At 48.0% G+C, this 15284-nt stretch overlaps 1 protein-coding gene across 1 annotated transcript in view; it reads right to left on the bottom strand.

The window, feature by feature from the left end:
- TTC39B (tetratricopeptide repeat domain 39B) overlaps positions 1-15000 on the bottom strand; it is a 129036-nt gene extending 114036 nt beyond the window's left edge. The window contains exon 1 of the mRNA XM_084898243.1: positions 14722-15000. Coding sequence (XP_084754369.1) covers positions 14722-14964 — 243 coding nt within the window. The 5' untranslated portion in view covers positions 14965-15000. The remainder of the gene's footprint in view (positions 1-14721) is intronic.
- Positions 15001-15284: the final 284 nt, after the last annotated feature.

Below are 15284 nucleotides of genomic sequence, written 5' to 3' on the forward strand. Positions count from 1 at the left end.
GGAAGAAAATAAACAAGATAATATAGAGCGTGATCGCATCTAAGGGGAAATAAACAGGATGTGTAATGGAGAAGAGGGAGAGGCTGCGGGTGACGATGGAACCCGAGGACCGCGGCACTGGGAACCTGATCTCAGGGGCGAGGACGGAAAGCTGAGAAGGAGCCAGTCATGTGAAGGGCCGGTGAAGGCCGCCAGGCCGGGAGATAGCCCTGCAGAAGCACCGCGGTGGGGAGGAACTGGGCAGGTTCAAAACACCTGCCGGCAGCCAGGGTGGCCACGGCAGAGGGAAGGAGAGGGGGAAGGGCAGGAGGTACACTGGAGGAGGAACGCAAAAGCCACGCCACGCAGCCCACAGGAAGCAGTGTGGATTTCACTCTAAATGCTACAGAAAGCCACTAACCAGTTTTCAGCAGGGAGGTTCCCTGTGTGAGTGTCTGTACAGGAGCACGTGGCAGAGGGGAGCTGGGAGACAGAGACCGATTAGATAGGATGCTCTCCCAGGATCACGGGCGTTAGGAGGCGTTAGGAGGCAGCAGTGTGGTGTGGGGAGGGGGGGGGGGGGGGGGACGACGACGACACAGAAGGCACTGGTTTGCAGTGAGGAGCCATGTTCTGCAGGTAGATGCAACAGGACTAGCTGATGACGGAGAAATGGAACAAAAGAAGGCTCAATTGCTGGGAACAGAAAGGGAACATTAGCCGAGACCGGTTTGGCTCAATGGATAGAGCGTCGGCTTGGGGACTGAAGGGTCCCGGGTTCGATTCCGGTCAAGGGCATGTACCTTGGTTGCGGGCATATCCCCAGTGGGGTGTGTGCAAGAGGCAGCTGATCGATGACTCTCTCTCATCGATGTTTCTAACTCTCTATCTCTCTCCCTTCCTCTCTGTACAAAAATCAATAAAATATATTTAAAAAAAAAAAAAAAGAAAGAAAGGGAACATTAAACATCAGGCAAGGGGAGGGCTTCATTGGCTGCGCAGTGCTGTTTTCAATTGTTCCCTCAAAAACAATTATGGCAAGGGCAATTGTCTCCACTGATTGTCTCCACTGAAACGTAACGCTTTACAGTCTTTAACAAAAAAAGATAGGCATTCACATAAGCATGTCACACGTCACATGTCCCTCAGCAGGAGCCGAATCTGTTGTCAACTGAAACTTCCTCTCCCCAAACAGCAGAGTTCTGGTGTGGACAGGGCCTTATTTAAGTTAAAGTGTAGCTTCCGCTTCCATAAGCTGCAAAGGAAAGTAAAAAGGCAAGTCTTCAGAAGAAAAGAAAAAAAAAAAAAAAAGGATCCTTGCCAAGCCTGTATCTTTACTTTTTAAATTTCAAATATAATTAGCAATGCGATTAGACTCCACAGTTTATGAAGTCAGAGGTTTGCTTGATGTCGGATGTAAAAAGAACTCCATCGGTCTCAATTTTTCCATTTTGAAAAGCTGGGAGGAATACCAAATGTTGTTATTACTAAATAAGCAGCTGGTTAGAAATGTGAATGCTTCGGGCTCCTAAAAGCATGAGGTGTATGAATAAATTATAATCATCCTCACTTTGTGAATGCTCCCAGCTAGACTGTGTAAGTTATTCCACTGACTGCAGGAGTCGCTTCTTCCAAAGGACACCTCCCACTGTTTGTATTTTAAAATAAAAATAAAAAACAACTTCCCTCCCCAAACTAGTTCTTAAATTACTATCAGCAAATAAATATTTGATATCAAGATGTTCAATATGACTAATTGCAGCATTTGATACGATCCTACTACGACTCTTCCCTGCTCTATAAAATTCTGAATGTACTGATAAAAAGCAAAATATATGCATATTGTCAAATTAATGGTTGCAACTAAGCACTTACGCCTTGGCAGGCACCAGGTGAGATTCCAGGCTATGTCTCACGCACAGGGACGCTAGGAGGTGGGCATCAGAAGCCCCATGTGACGATGAGAGACTGAACTTCACAGAGAAATTAGACAACTTGTCCAAGGTCACACTGCCAGCAGGTGACAGAGCCCAACCCAGGTCTGCTAACCTGCAAGCCCACCAGTGTCCTGTCTGTCCTCTCTCCCATAGGCCTGCCTAGGCTCGGACACAACAAATCTTAAAATTGGGGGTGCCTGACAGGAGGCTGATTTTGCTGTACACTTTGTCCCACTTGAGACTTCAGCTATGGTGATGGTTCCTTTCATCCAACTGTTAATGGCTTAGAAATGCAAATGTTTGTCCATCTGTCTAGCAAGGCCTGGCCGACACATAGCAACTGCCTGGGGGAATGAACTAGAAAGTCCCGGAAAGCCATGACTATTTTGGACACACTTATTCACACAGCCCTCAGGCCTCTCTCCTGATGATGTCATGGTGCAGGAACCCAGTCAAGCACGGGCCCAAAGGTACCCTGCTCTCCAGTCCTGCTTTTCAATACCTAACACGTTTGCTTTATCCCCATCGTATATATTGGCTGCTCGTTTTTATTTCTGCCTGGGAGCTCCTATTTTATCCTGGTGAATTTTAATTTTTCAATTAATTTAAATGCAAAAATTTACTGAGGTGAGAGCAAATGGGCACAAGGGATCTTAATGGGATGATGGAAATGCCCTTACACTGATTGTAGTGATGGCTGCACAGCTCTGTAAAGTTACTAAACATCACTGAATTGTACATTTAAACCGAGTGCACTTATGGCATGTAAATTATACCTCAACAAAGCTTTTAAGCATATTGAGGTAATGCTAACAGATGATGGGAGAAAATTCTCCTTTCCGGTGGAGAGGATAGAAACCTCACACTGTTAGGAAGCACTAAGGGGAGTTCCTTCTCTGCTTTCTGTGCTGGTTTCTTTCGGAATGCCTGCGCGCCTACATCCCATCCCAGTGGGTGACATAGCACATATGCCAAAAGAAAAATATTGCTCCTTCCAGGCAGCCACGCATGTTAAACAGTTGTTGAGCATCTGCAAGGGAAAGGAGGAGGGGGTGCGTATCTGGAAAGGCTGGAGGAGGAGTGATACCTAAGGAAGGTCTCAAATGCTCAAGAGCAGTGGCCAAGGGAAGGAACAGCAAATGGAAAAGCTGGGAAATGAGAAAGCACTGACCTCCCAGGAGGTGAGGCATAGATGGGGATCTACAAGCACTTCAGCGTGGTTGATGTTAAAGGTCCTGTTAGGAATGCAAACTCCTGGGAGCCACTCAGACCTACTGACTAGGAATGGCTGCTGGTGGGACCTAGGAGCATCCATCTTAACAGGCCACCCACCCCCTAACCAGGTGCTCTATGCTCACCAACGTGTGAGAACCACTGAGCTGGGTCCTACGCAAGGCCTATGTGCCAGGCTAAGTGTTTGCATTGTACCTCACAGGCTGTGAACAGAGTTTTAAGCAGCAAGGTGGCAATGGATTTGAACTTTAGAAAGAGCAGGCTGGCACAGCACATTGCCTTGGGGCAAAACAAAAATCCCAGAGCTCCCTCCAGGGCCCAGGAATCCACAAACACTGTCCTCTCCTTTACCTTTTAACCTCTTACACTAAATAACCTAACACAAACATACCTTTCCTAGGTCCAAGTCTCCAACTAAAACATCTACCAGTAGGTACTACGTAAAAAATAAACCTGGAAGAACCATTATGACTTTCACTAATATTAGCAAGGGCACCCTTCCACATAGCAAAATGTTTGGAGAAACCAGAGGTTACCACACATACTATTTATGTGTTGGTGGGCAAAGCCATTTTCAAAATATTAATGACATAGTCACTTCCCTTGCTCACAAGTCTAACACTGATGGCCCTCTGAGTCCATGTGGTGTTTGCCATTCTCCCTTCAGAGTCAACCATCCACATCTGACATCCTTAATAATAATGCTTAGAGCCAACATTTGCGCCTTCCCCGCCCCAAACGCATTATAGGGCTTTTATCCTCCCCATAACCTTCAGAAGGAGGCTCTATTTTCTCTAATTACAGAAGAAGAAACTGAAGCTCGGAGAGATTAATTTATTCAAGGTTGTACAAGGAGGAGAAGGGACATCCATGTGACTCCAGAACTTGTTCGATACCACTTCATGGAATATGACAACCAGATTTATATTTTCTCCTAGTTTTTTATGCCTAGACAAGTATTTAGGAAATAAGCATGTTTATAAGGCTTACAACATATTATAAATAACCTTACATACAGCTCTAGAAATCACCTAGTACAGGGAACAGCAAACGTTTTCCATAAAGAGACCTATAACTATTTAGGCCACGGAGGCCATACGATCTGTATCCCAACTACTCAGTGCTGCCATTGCAGTGCACAAGCATCCATAGGCAACACCTGAGTGAACGGGCATGGCTGTGTTCCAAAAATCTTTATCTACAGCAGGCAGGAGGCAGGCGGGCTACCTTTGGCCTTCCTGTGGCATCCCCTACCATAGGGGTGTCGAACTCAATCAGAGAAGGGGCCAAAATCTAAAATCCAGCCTAAATCGCGGGCCGAATGGTTTACTGAGCAGTGATAAACTGACAATGTCATAAACTGACAGCGGAGTGCAGTGATGACAGCGCGGTGCGGGCCACATTGCAAGGCCAAATCCAGCCCGCCAGGCCCTGCTTCCTTAGAGCACTTTCTCCTAGAGTCCTGGGGTTCCTGGTCTTTGGCTGCTTATGAGTCACAGTTCCTTCATTCAGAACTAGAGGAAGGCCAAATCCAGCCCGCCAGGCCTTGCAATGTGGCCCGCACCGCGCTGTCATCACTGCACTCCGCTGTCAGTTTATGACATTGTCAGTTTATCACTGTTCAGTAAACCATTCGGCCCGCGATTTAGGCTGGATTTTAGATTTTGGCCCCTTCTCTGATTGAGTTCGACACCCCTACGTGGAAAGGGCACAGTACGTAGTTAGAGCATGTGGCTGCTATCCCTGGTTCTGTGCCCAGGCAAGCTGAATGACCTTGGGCCAGTCACTTCCTGACTGTGTCTAGGATATGTACTTCTGCAGAATTTTCTTCTCAGTTGACTGCAAAAATAAGGCGAAACTATTTGAGTATACACTAAAACATCATGGCTGATTTTTTATCGAACCCATAAGTAATGAACATTAACAACAATACCTTAGGATAGAGCCATGGTGGGCAAACTGTGGTTCACGAGCCACATGCTGCTCTTTGGCCCCTTGAGTGTGGCTCTTCCACAAAATACCACTGCCTGGGCAGGTCTATTTTGAAGAAGTGGTGTTAGAAGAAGTTTAAGTTTAAAAAATTTGGCTCTCAAAAGAAATTTCAGTCGTTGTACTGTTGATATTTGGCTCTGTTGACTAATGAGTTTGCCAACCACTGGGATAGAGCATAAGGGAAAAGAGAACTGGCTTTCAAGAGTACTCCTATGTCCAGGCGCTTTGTAAAACAGAATCTTATTTTGTCTTCATCATCAACCCTGTAGGATAGATATATTCCCGTTTTGTTAATGAAGAGCATCCAACTAATCAAATAGCACGCCACAGGTCACAGAGCAAATGAGAAGCCAGGATCTGAACCCAAGCTGGCTGCTGCTCAGAAGCTCAGTACTGCTCGGGCAGGGGGGCGGGGGAGGCTGCTTTGGGCCAGCAGGTCCTCGGTCAATGATCCTGCACAGGTGATGACTATGAGTGCTTCTGGGAGAAGGTTCTGGAATCAGGCCTCATTCCTCATTCTCTCTTTAGGACACTCTCTCTCTCTCACTCACTCAGTCATCTGTCTTGCCCAAAAGATCAGACCCCATTGGGCCTGAAAACCAAGGTGAGAATCTGAGGTTTATTTCCTCTAGTTCTGAATGAAGGAACTGTGACTCATAAGCAGCCAAAGACCAGGAACCCCAGGACTCTAGGAGAAAGTGCTCTAAGGAAGCAAGAAATGAGAAAAGGACTGAGGAGCCCTGAAAGAACGCCTGACTGGTCCTGCTGACCACACCAGAGCGGGGTCAGGGTGGCTCTGTGTCTCAGACCTCAGCCGAGGGTAAGTCTGTGTGATGAAACATAAGCCTATGGAATTACCCAACAGTGTCTGCCTCTGTCTCCTTAACCACTGCAGTGCAGTGTATAGTTATCAGTTTAAAACTACCCATTGGAAATGGGGTTGGGGAAGGAGAAAGTGAAACCAAGAAATGTTATCATCATTGCTTCCTTTATTCAAAAAGAGAAAGAGAGAGAGAGAGAGAAGGGAAAACACTCCATAAATATGGGAGAATACATGTGTCTCTCCACTGTCAAAAAGAAGAAGAAAAATCCTTAGCTGAGGGCTCAGAGTGGATCTAAATCTGTTGGAACACAGTGCTGCTCTGCTGCCTCAACCACCCCACTCACACACTGCGCTCCCACAACATGGCCCCTCATGCTTCATCCACACCTGAGCATGCTTCGTCCATGCCTGAGCATGCTTCCCCTGCCGCTACCACTGCCTCCACCTCAAGGAATGAAGGTGTGATCTGCTCCACCGCTGCCTGTTGAAATGCCACCCTCAAGGGCCAGGTCAAAGGTCACCCTCTAGATCACAGATGCCAAGGGTGAGAGGAACTTCAGAAACAAATCCATAGTGCCAGCTCCTTCCTGTCACCTATGAGGACAGCAGGCCCACAAAGATTAAGTCACATGGCTGGGCAGTAAGGACTTAGTCTGAAAACCAAGTCGACCGACCTTGGTAGGGGCATGCCCTCACCACGTGCCAGTTAAGTGTCCACCGCAGGGAACTAAGAAAACAAGTGAAAGAGCTAACTCAAGGAAGAACTGACACCTGCCCAGAGGTGAGGTGCCCTCTTCTGTGCACCCAAAGCAGCCTGGCATCCCTCCTCCGTGGTTCCCAGCATGCAGCAGTACATCTATGTCTACACACCTGCCCCTGTTCCTGACTAGACCGTAACTTAGGGCGACAGCTATGTTTGCCTCTCCTGGACCTAGCACAAAATCCAACACATTAAATTAGACTCAATAATTCTCACTTACTAGTTACAATAAGACCTAACAAATGTAGGGTGTCCCCCAAAAATGTACACACAAACTTTGAATAATTATAAAGGCAGTGTATATATATAATATATAACATTTTACTAAAATGTTTTAAAATATGAAGGATATAAATATATATATATATATGTATATATGTCTATATAATAAAACCCTAATATGCAAATCAACCAAACGGCTAAACAATTGGTTGCTATGGCACACACTGACCACCACGGGCAGACGTTCAATGCAGGAGCTGCCCCCTAATGGTCAGTGTGCTCCCACAGGGAAAGTGCTGCTCAGCCAGAAGCAGGGCTCACGGCTGGCAAGTGCAGAATCAGTGGTGGGAACCTCTCCTGCCTCCACCACAGGCAGGCAGTATGGAGCGAGGGGTCCCGGACTGGAGAGCCATGGACTGTGAGAGGGATGTCTGACTGCCAGCTTCCTGGGAATTGGGCCTAAGCTGGCAGGCGGACACCACCCAAAGGGTCCTGGACTGTAAGAAGATGCAGGCCAGGCTGAGGGATGTCTCCCCACCACCACCAAGTGCACGAATTTCATGCACCAGGCCTCATCTATATATTCATGCACCAGGCCTCATATTATATATATACATATAATTTTACTAAAATACTTAAAAATATGTAGGCCTTATATATATATATCAGCATAATATCAGCAGTACATTCAAGGGGATATATCCTCAGATCTCAGCAGAAAAGCATTTACTACACACCCACAGTCTTAAAGAGCTTAAGAAGCATATTGGAATGAAGAACTCCCAGGCATTCAACACTTGAGGAGTCCCTGTGAAGAGGTGTGGTGACCTAACCAATTCAGCCATCTAGCCAGAGTGGCTCTGAGTACAGGACCAATTTCCAAGAAGCACAGGAGAGGAAGGGGAGAGCACTGGACACCAGCAAAGGTTTAGGAAGATAAATCTGGTAAAGCTGATGCAGCCAGATTGTGGAGGTGGCAGAAGGAAGAACAAAAGGCTGCTGCGCCTTTCTCAGTGAAAATTGTTTTCTGGTGTTTTGTTCTGTCCGTCCAGCAAAGGTTAGCAAAGGAAAACTCTCTCCCAGAAGCCTCACAAGTGCCCAGAGAGTCCCCAGGGACTCGCCCTCTGCGCAGCGAGACCCACCCGAGATGGCCATGAGGCACCTGAGCCTAGGGGCTGGGGAGCTGTCAACAGATGGCTTAGATGCAAACCACCAGCCTCACAGAATTCACAGAATCAGATTCACATGTGGATCCTTAGTAACAGCCCCCGAGGACAGGGAACTAAGACAAGAGGTAAATAGCTAACCGAAGGAAGAACTGATACCTGCCCAGAGCAGCATACCTGCACTGCTGGACTGGAAAGGAAGAAGGGAGTGTCCAGGTGTGCGGGAAAAGAAGGAGAAAATGAGGGCGATTTTCACTGAGAAAGGAGCAGCAGCCTTTTGCTCTTCCTGCTGTCACCTCCACAATCTGGCTGCATCAACTTTACCAGATTTATCTTCCTAAAATGGCCTATCACACTTGTGTCTAGGGGTTGGGGAGCTGTCCTGGCCTGGGTGCTCAATGGTTAGATCATCAGCCTGTGCATGGAAGGGTCATGGGTTCAATCCCCAGTCCTGGTTGGTCTGGGGTGTAGGAGAGGCAATCAATTGATATGTCTCACATAGATATTTCTCTCTCTCTCGCCCCGCCCCTTCCACTCTCTTTAAAATCAATGGAAAATATATCCTCCGGTGAGGATTAACAAAATAAATACCGGTAAATTAAAATTTTTTAAAAAAGCCTTCCATCACAGGGATGTAAAATACAGCATAGAGAATATAGTCAATACTATTGTAATAACTATGGATGGTGCCAGGTGGGTACTGGAAATATAGAGGGAAATACTTTACAAAGAATATGATTGTCTAACCACTACACTGTATACCTGAAACTAATACAAAATAATACTGAGTATAAAAAAGTAAGTATACTTTTGATTACATGAAGAAAGAAGTCCAGACTCCCATTTTTTTTTTTTTTTTGGAATAGCCCAAACTCCTTAGCCTGACATTCGGACACTGTACCACGTGAACAGTGGTGCAGGCTCAGCCCTCACCAGCTCTCCTTCCCATGACTGACCCCCTGCTCACCCAGGTGCACTCGCATTCCTGCCCATCTCAGAGTCCACCCAGGCCTGAGCTTATCTCATTGCTCCTCTCAGCATCACCTTGCTCACCCTTCAAGCCCCAACCCAAAGACCATCCCCTCTTTAAAGTCTTTGCGAGCCACTCAACTAGGGTGTCAACCATCACTGCCGTCCTGGGGTAACTCCTGAACGCACCCCGTTCACTCTCAGAGTGTCCTATTGTGACAATAAGTTACATGGCCCTCCTACCGAAAACCTATCCTGGCCCAAAGACAGAACTAGCTACCTGTGCACCTGTGGCCTTTGCAAGAGAGCTCTGCAGGCCAATGATGTTGTCTTACCTTCGTGTGTGCTTCCACACTTAGTGTGTGCATCTTAAAGGCTGTTAGCACCATGTGCTCAAGAAACACCTGTGACTGAGGGAATGAAAGGATGAAGCTGATTCTAAGAAACTGTAGCAATCAATGTGACTTAAAATTCTCCTAAAATTCCAAAGAAAAAAAGTTTCTCAATCAGAATCAGACTTAAAAAATCTGGGCCCAAAAAGCAGGTCATGGGGACATCTAACTCGGTGATTCTCCACTGTTTTTCCTTATGGCCCCCTACGAAGCCTTTTAAAACATCTTTTCCTAACTACACCCCCCCCCATGACATTTTAATAGCACCCAGATCTATCTATCTGAGCTTTATACATAAAACGAGGAGGTAGAGTTTAATCTTTTTGTTCAATAAAGGATTCAGATTGACCTAATAAAAAAATTTCAGTTATTAAAAGTTTAAAGTTATGAACATTTAACTTTGTAACTGTATTTACTGAGTAACATTTTTTAACATATTTTATTAAGTTTTTACAGAGAGGAAGAGAGAGGGATAGACAGCTAGAAACATCGATGAGAGAGAATCATTGATCAGCTGCCTCCTGCACACCCCCTATTGGGGATGTGCCCTCAACCAAGGTAAATGCCCTTGACTGGAATCGAACCTGGGACCCTTCAGTCCACAGGCCAGTGCTCTATTCACTGAGCCAAACCGGTTTAGGCTGCTGAGTAACTTTTAATAGAATTTTAATATAAAATATAATGTATCAATTTACATGTGCAAATTACCAATTTCTACCTAACAGAAATATAACCAAATTTTTAAGACATTCAAAACTATTATTTTTCCAGCAAAGGTAAAACAACTGAACAATTATCTTCTTAAAATTTATTTTTAATGAAATTAACTCGTGTTTCATATGAGAAAATAATTTTTAATTTAACTAGCTCCTAGATATTCAATCAGATATTGTCAATGTATTTTCCTCACCCAAAGAGAGAGAAGAAGTAAGGGAGGGAGAGACAGAGGGGAAAACTTCAATGTGAGAGAAAGACATCAATTGGTTGCCTCCCACATGCCCCCAATGGGGCAGGTGATGGAACCTGGAACCTAGATACTTGTTTTTGACAAGGAATGGAACCCTGGACCTTTCAGTGCAGGGGGAGAGTGGCAGCAGATACTATAACCACTGTGCTACTCAGGCCAGGGTGATATATTCTCTTTTTAGTACTTTTTCACATAGTTATTGGTGAACTGAATAATTGTAACAGGATTCAATAATAAAACATAAACAAACTATTTTTGTTTAATTCTCAAATTCCAAGTCATACAGAAGCACCGAGGGCCAAACATAGCAAGAAGGGCAGCCAACAGCAGCCCATAAGAAAGAGGAGTTCACCAAGAGAGATACAACTTCAAGATCAAGCAACTGATGGTTCTCCAGTCATAGCCACCTATTTGCCATAGATTTGTAGTACTGACCTTGCACAATTTCTGTATACCTTTTATGAAGCTCCTGTCAATGTTGCTTGTGTAATTCCCAAGAAAACCGAATGTTAAGAAATGAGACTTTGTTAACCAACGTTTGAAGGACCACACACCATTGTAAAATCTAAGATGTTTTTGTCTCCCCTCCAGAATTAATTTTTGGCACCTCTGAGGTGGCAGGTCCTAATCTCTGTACCCTCACATTTTTATCCTCCTAGATAAAAAAACAAGCATCCATTTACACTGCATCCCACAGTGTAATGCGTCTCAACACATCTGCTCTCATTATGAGAGATCTTCTACTACCCCTTCTCTTTAGTTACTTTGAAAAAAAGAGATCCCCATATTATTATTAACCCTTCTCCCTCTGCTCTGAAAGCACAGACTTTTGGAGCTGGAAAAACATGTAAGGCTCATCCAGCCCCTCCTTCTTCATATGAAGAAACAGCAGAGCCCTGAGAAGCTGAGAGACATGTCAATTAAAGTCACCAGTTATGGGCAAGGTCCTTGTCTGTCTAGTTCACTGTTGTGTCTCTCGGCTAGCACTGGGTTTGACACATGAGACAGCCAGATGTTTGCACACATGATGAGTGAATGGTTACAGGCCAAGTTAGTAACAGAACTGAGAGCCCAGTTCACCTAATTCCGAGGCAGTTACTTCTCCAATCATACCACTTGGCACTTGTACTACCCTTTCCAGCCACGCCCTTCTATTTCCCTGGAGTATCAAAGAGTGGCCACAAAGACTATTAAATGTTTAGTGTTTGGAAAACTTCCCAGCTGAAATAAGCTATTTTAGTTCACACAACCAGTAAAGTTGAAGGGCAGGGTCTTGTTCACTTGTTTGCAGAGCATTTCAGCACAAAAAGTCAGAAACTTCGTGCAAATAAGGATACCCAGTCTACAATGCACCATTTCTAACTTGCTTACCTTGCCTTGAGCTCTTTTCTAGAATCCTGTACATGTCACATCCCCCTTTGGTCAGCAAACTGTGGCTCGAGAGCCACATGTGGCTCACGAGCTGCGGTTTGCCGCTCTGTTGACTAATGAGTTTGCTGGCCACTGCCCTACCCAGATGGAGGAACCCTAGACAGTCAAAACTGTGTCTTGTCTTTCTAAAGCACCTACCAAGTTTGAACACAGAGTAAATGTTGGTCAAATGTTTGTAAACTTATACCAATGGAAAGGGTGCACCACGAGGGACAAAAGTGGATTTGGCATGAATAAAAAATACTACGGCTGAAACCGGTTTGGCTCAGTGGATAGAGCGTCGGCCTGCAGACTGAAAGGTCCCAGATTCGATTCCGGTCAAGGGCATGTACCTTGGTTGCGGGCACATCCCCAGTAGGGGGTGTGCAAGAGGCAACTGATCGATGATTCTCTCTCATCGATGTTTCTAACTCTCTATCCCTCTCTCTTGCTCTCTGTAAAAAAATCAATAAAATATATATTTTTTAAAAAATACTACGTGTACCTTGCTCACTCATCTCCTTGGACCAGTACGGAACCTAATATGTAACAGGCGCCTAAGAGCTATTACATTTAAAAAGTGAATGAAATGTATGGCAAAATAGAAGGAATTACTAAGCAACGTTTTTTCTGCAGCCACTCATTTGTTCCTTCACTCAACAAATATGTATTCATCAAGTATCTGTGTGCCAGGCTCTCTGCTGCTCTGAAACCTAACTCCCCCCGCAGAGCGACAGCCCTTCTAATGCACCTCCACACATCTGCTCATCCTGCAGGCCACGGGCATGGCCAGGGTGGCCATATGTCTCCATATGCCCAGGAGTGACCCCATTTACACCTATTGTCCCAGCATGAATTATTAATAGCATCCGCCTTCTCTCTCAACAATACCCTGGTGTAGACAATTATACAGCCCTAAGTGTAGCACTTACCCCTCTCCCGTCCCTTCCTCCTCCCCCCTCCCCCCCCTCCCCGCATGAGCAGACTAGGGATTCAAAATGTTCACTCCACGTTTACCAGCTACTCTTTGTCTTGTTTCCTCACTTATAAGATGGGCACAACACTGAATTAAACCAAACGGCTACCTAGAGAAGCAGCTGGGGACAAGGCGGGAACATCAGACGGAGACCACACTGTGCAGAGCCTTGCACGCCAGGTGCACGGATGCTACATGCACTGTACAACAGGGAGCCCCAACAGCTTTTGAGGAACGGGGTGCCTGCAGGGTCAAAGCACCACAAAGGTGCTACCGCTTGGATGACAGTAGAGAGCTAAGGAATGAAAAACAGCTGGTTCCGACACACCAAAGAAAACAGCCTGAAGTTGTAAGGAAAGGTTGTCACCGGTGAAATGAGCAACCAATGTCACATTGCATCATTTGCTTTTTTTTTTTTTTTTTTTTTTTTTAATAGGTAGCTTTAGCCGAAACCGGTTTGGCTCAAAGGATAGAGCGTTGGCTTGGGGACTGAAGGGACCCGGGTTCGATTCCCGTCAAGGGCATGTACCTTGGTTATGGGCATATCCCCAGTAGGGGGTGTGCAAGAGGCAGCTGATCGATGACTCACATCGATGTTTCTAACTCTCTATCCCTCTCTCTTCCTCTCTGTAAAAGAATCAATAAAATATATTTTTTAAAAAAAATAATAGGTAGCTTTAAAGTTTCAAAAGAAAAACAGATGCAGTGGAGCAAGCTCTAGCTCCTTGGTCTGCGATCTTGGTGCCCTCGTCTCCAGGACAGGCTGTCAGGAAGGTTCTGGCCCGCCAGGCTCGCCCTCCTCTTGTCTGCAGGTCACGCAAAGGAGGTCTATTCGCTCGGGTTGGGTTTGGTTTTTATGTGAAGGGCTACATTTCAAGCCTCGTGCTCACTGTCTGGAGTTTCCCGGCTTTGAGGGGGAAATGGAAGGGAATCTTAACCCGCCTCCTCCAGATCTTCCACTATTGCATCATTTGGAACTAAGCCTCCTCAGGCAGCGACTTGTAAGATTCAAGTCAGGTAAAATGGCAGCAGCAGCAGCAGCAGCAGCAGCAGCAGCAGCAGCCGGCCTCAACTTCCAGCTGCAGAGAGCGCGTCTGCCTCCCGGAGCCCGGAGAGGCCAAGGGCTGCCAGAAGCGTCTATAAAATCAACAGGTCGGGCCGGCGCGCGCGCCCACAGGCGCCCAGGCCCGGCAGGAGGAAGTGGTTAATGACTTAAAGTCGGCACAGACGACTGGATGTCTCAGTGGTTCCGCAGCGCCTTCTCCCCGTCTACACCGCCGGCCCGGGGACCCGCTTGGGAAAGGCCTGGCCCCGTGGACCCGCGGGCTGACTCCTGGGCGGCTGCTCCGCGCCCTTTGCGCCCCAGCCCTGCGGCAGCCCCGGCCCTTCGCATCCAGGAAGACAGACAGACAGACACCCCTGGGGTTCTTCTCCCCCCGGTCCTGTGTCCCCCTCCTCTCATCGACTGCCCTAAGCCTTTCGGTTCTGCCCCCAGGAAACTTCCATAGAAGGTGCGACTCCATCCCGGCTCCAGTCACCGCGGCACGCACCGGCGAGGGCCAGCGTGGGGACTTGGGGGCCGGACCTCCGAAGGCCGGGTGCACCTGTAGAGGCCCCCGCGCGCCCTATCACCCATCCACCCGACAATCGGACGAAGCGTCCCCCATCCATCCACACAACCCCACAAGGTGCCGGGCGCCCCGCCTCCGCTCCGAGCGCCCCGGGGACCCTTCTCGCTCCCGCGGGGACAGACCTGCCTCCCGCGCCCCTGCCCATCCCTCCAGGCGGGAGAGACTGTCGGTCCCCAAACGGGGACCCAGGAGGCGGGACCTGGGCCATCCGGGCCGGGTCCAGGCGCAGTGCCCACACACTCCCCGCCCCGCACCGGCCAGTACCTCGTCCGCTTCCAGCTCGGGAGCTCCGTTGCCTACGAACGCCATGTTCCTCCTCCGCCTGCCGCCTCCCAAAGCCAGGCAGGGAGCTCGGAGCCGATTCCTCCGTTTCTCCTCTCCGGGCTCAGCCCAGAGCCAGTGTGGGAGGACGGGGCCGCCCCGCCTCCCGCCGGCTCCCGGGCGGGGCCGGGGCGCAGCTCCACCGGCGCTGACCCCGCCCCCGGCGCCCGCAGACCTGCGGAGCATCCCTCTCCCGCAGGGCGCCAGGCGGGGGCCCTCCGCGCCCGGGCTCCCCCCCCGCAGGCCCCGCCCCGCAGGCCCCGCCCCCATAGGCTCCGCCCCGCCTCCCACGTGGCTCAAGCGGTTCAACCAACCAGGTTCCCCCGAGTCTCAGCCCGCCGTCCGCATCTGCCTTCGACCCCCACGTGGGCGGGGTCCCTCAGTGGGCGGGGTCCCTCAGTGGGCGGGGTCCCTCAGTGGGCGGGGTCACCTTGCACACCTAGGCTTAGCGCGTGAGGAACCTGAGGTCCCCGCTGCTGATGGATCTATCTGCAGAGGGCAGGTGC

Source organism: Pipistrellus hanaki (assembly GCF_964339955.1).
Source record: "Pipistrellus hanaki genome assembly, chromosome: 11".
Taxonomy (NCBI): domain Eukaryota; kingdom Metazoa; phylum Chordata; class Mammalia; order Chiroptera; family Vespertilionidae; genus Pipistrellus; species Pipistrellus hanaki.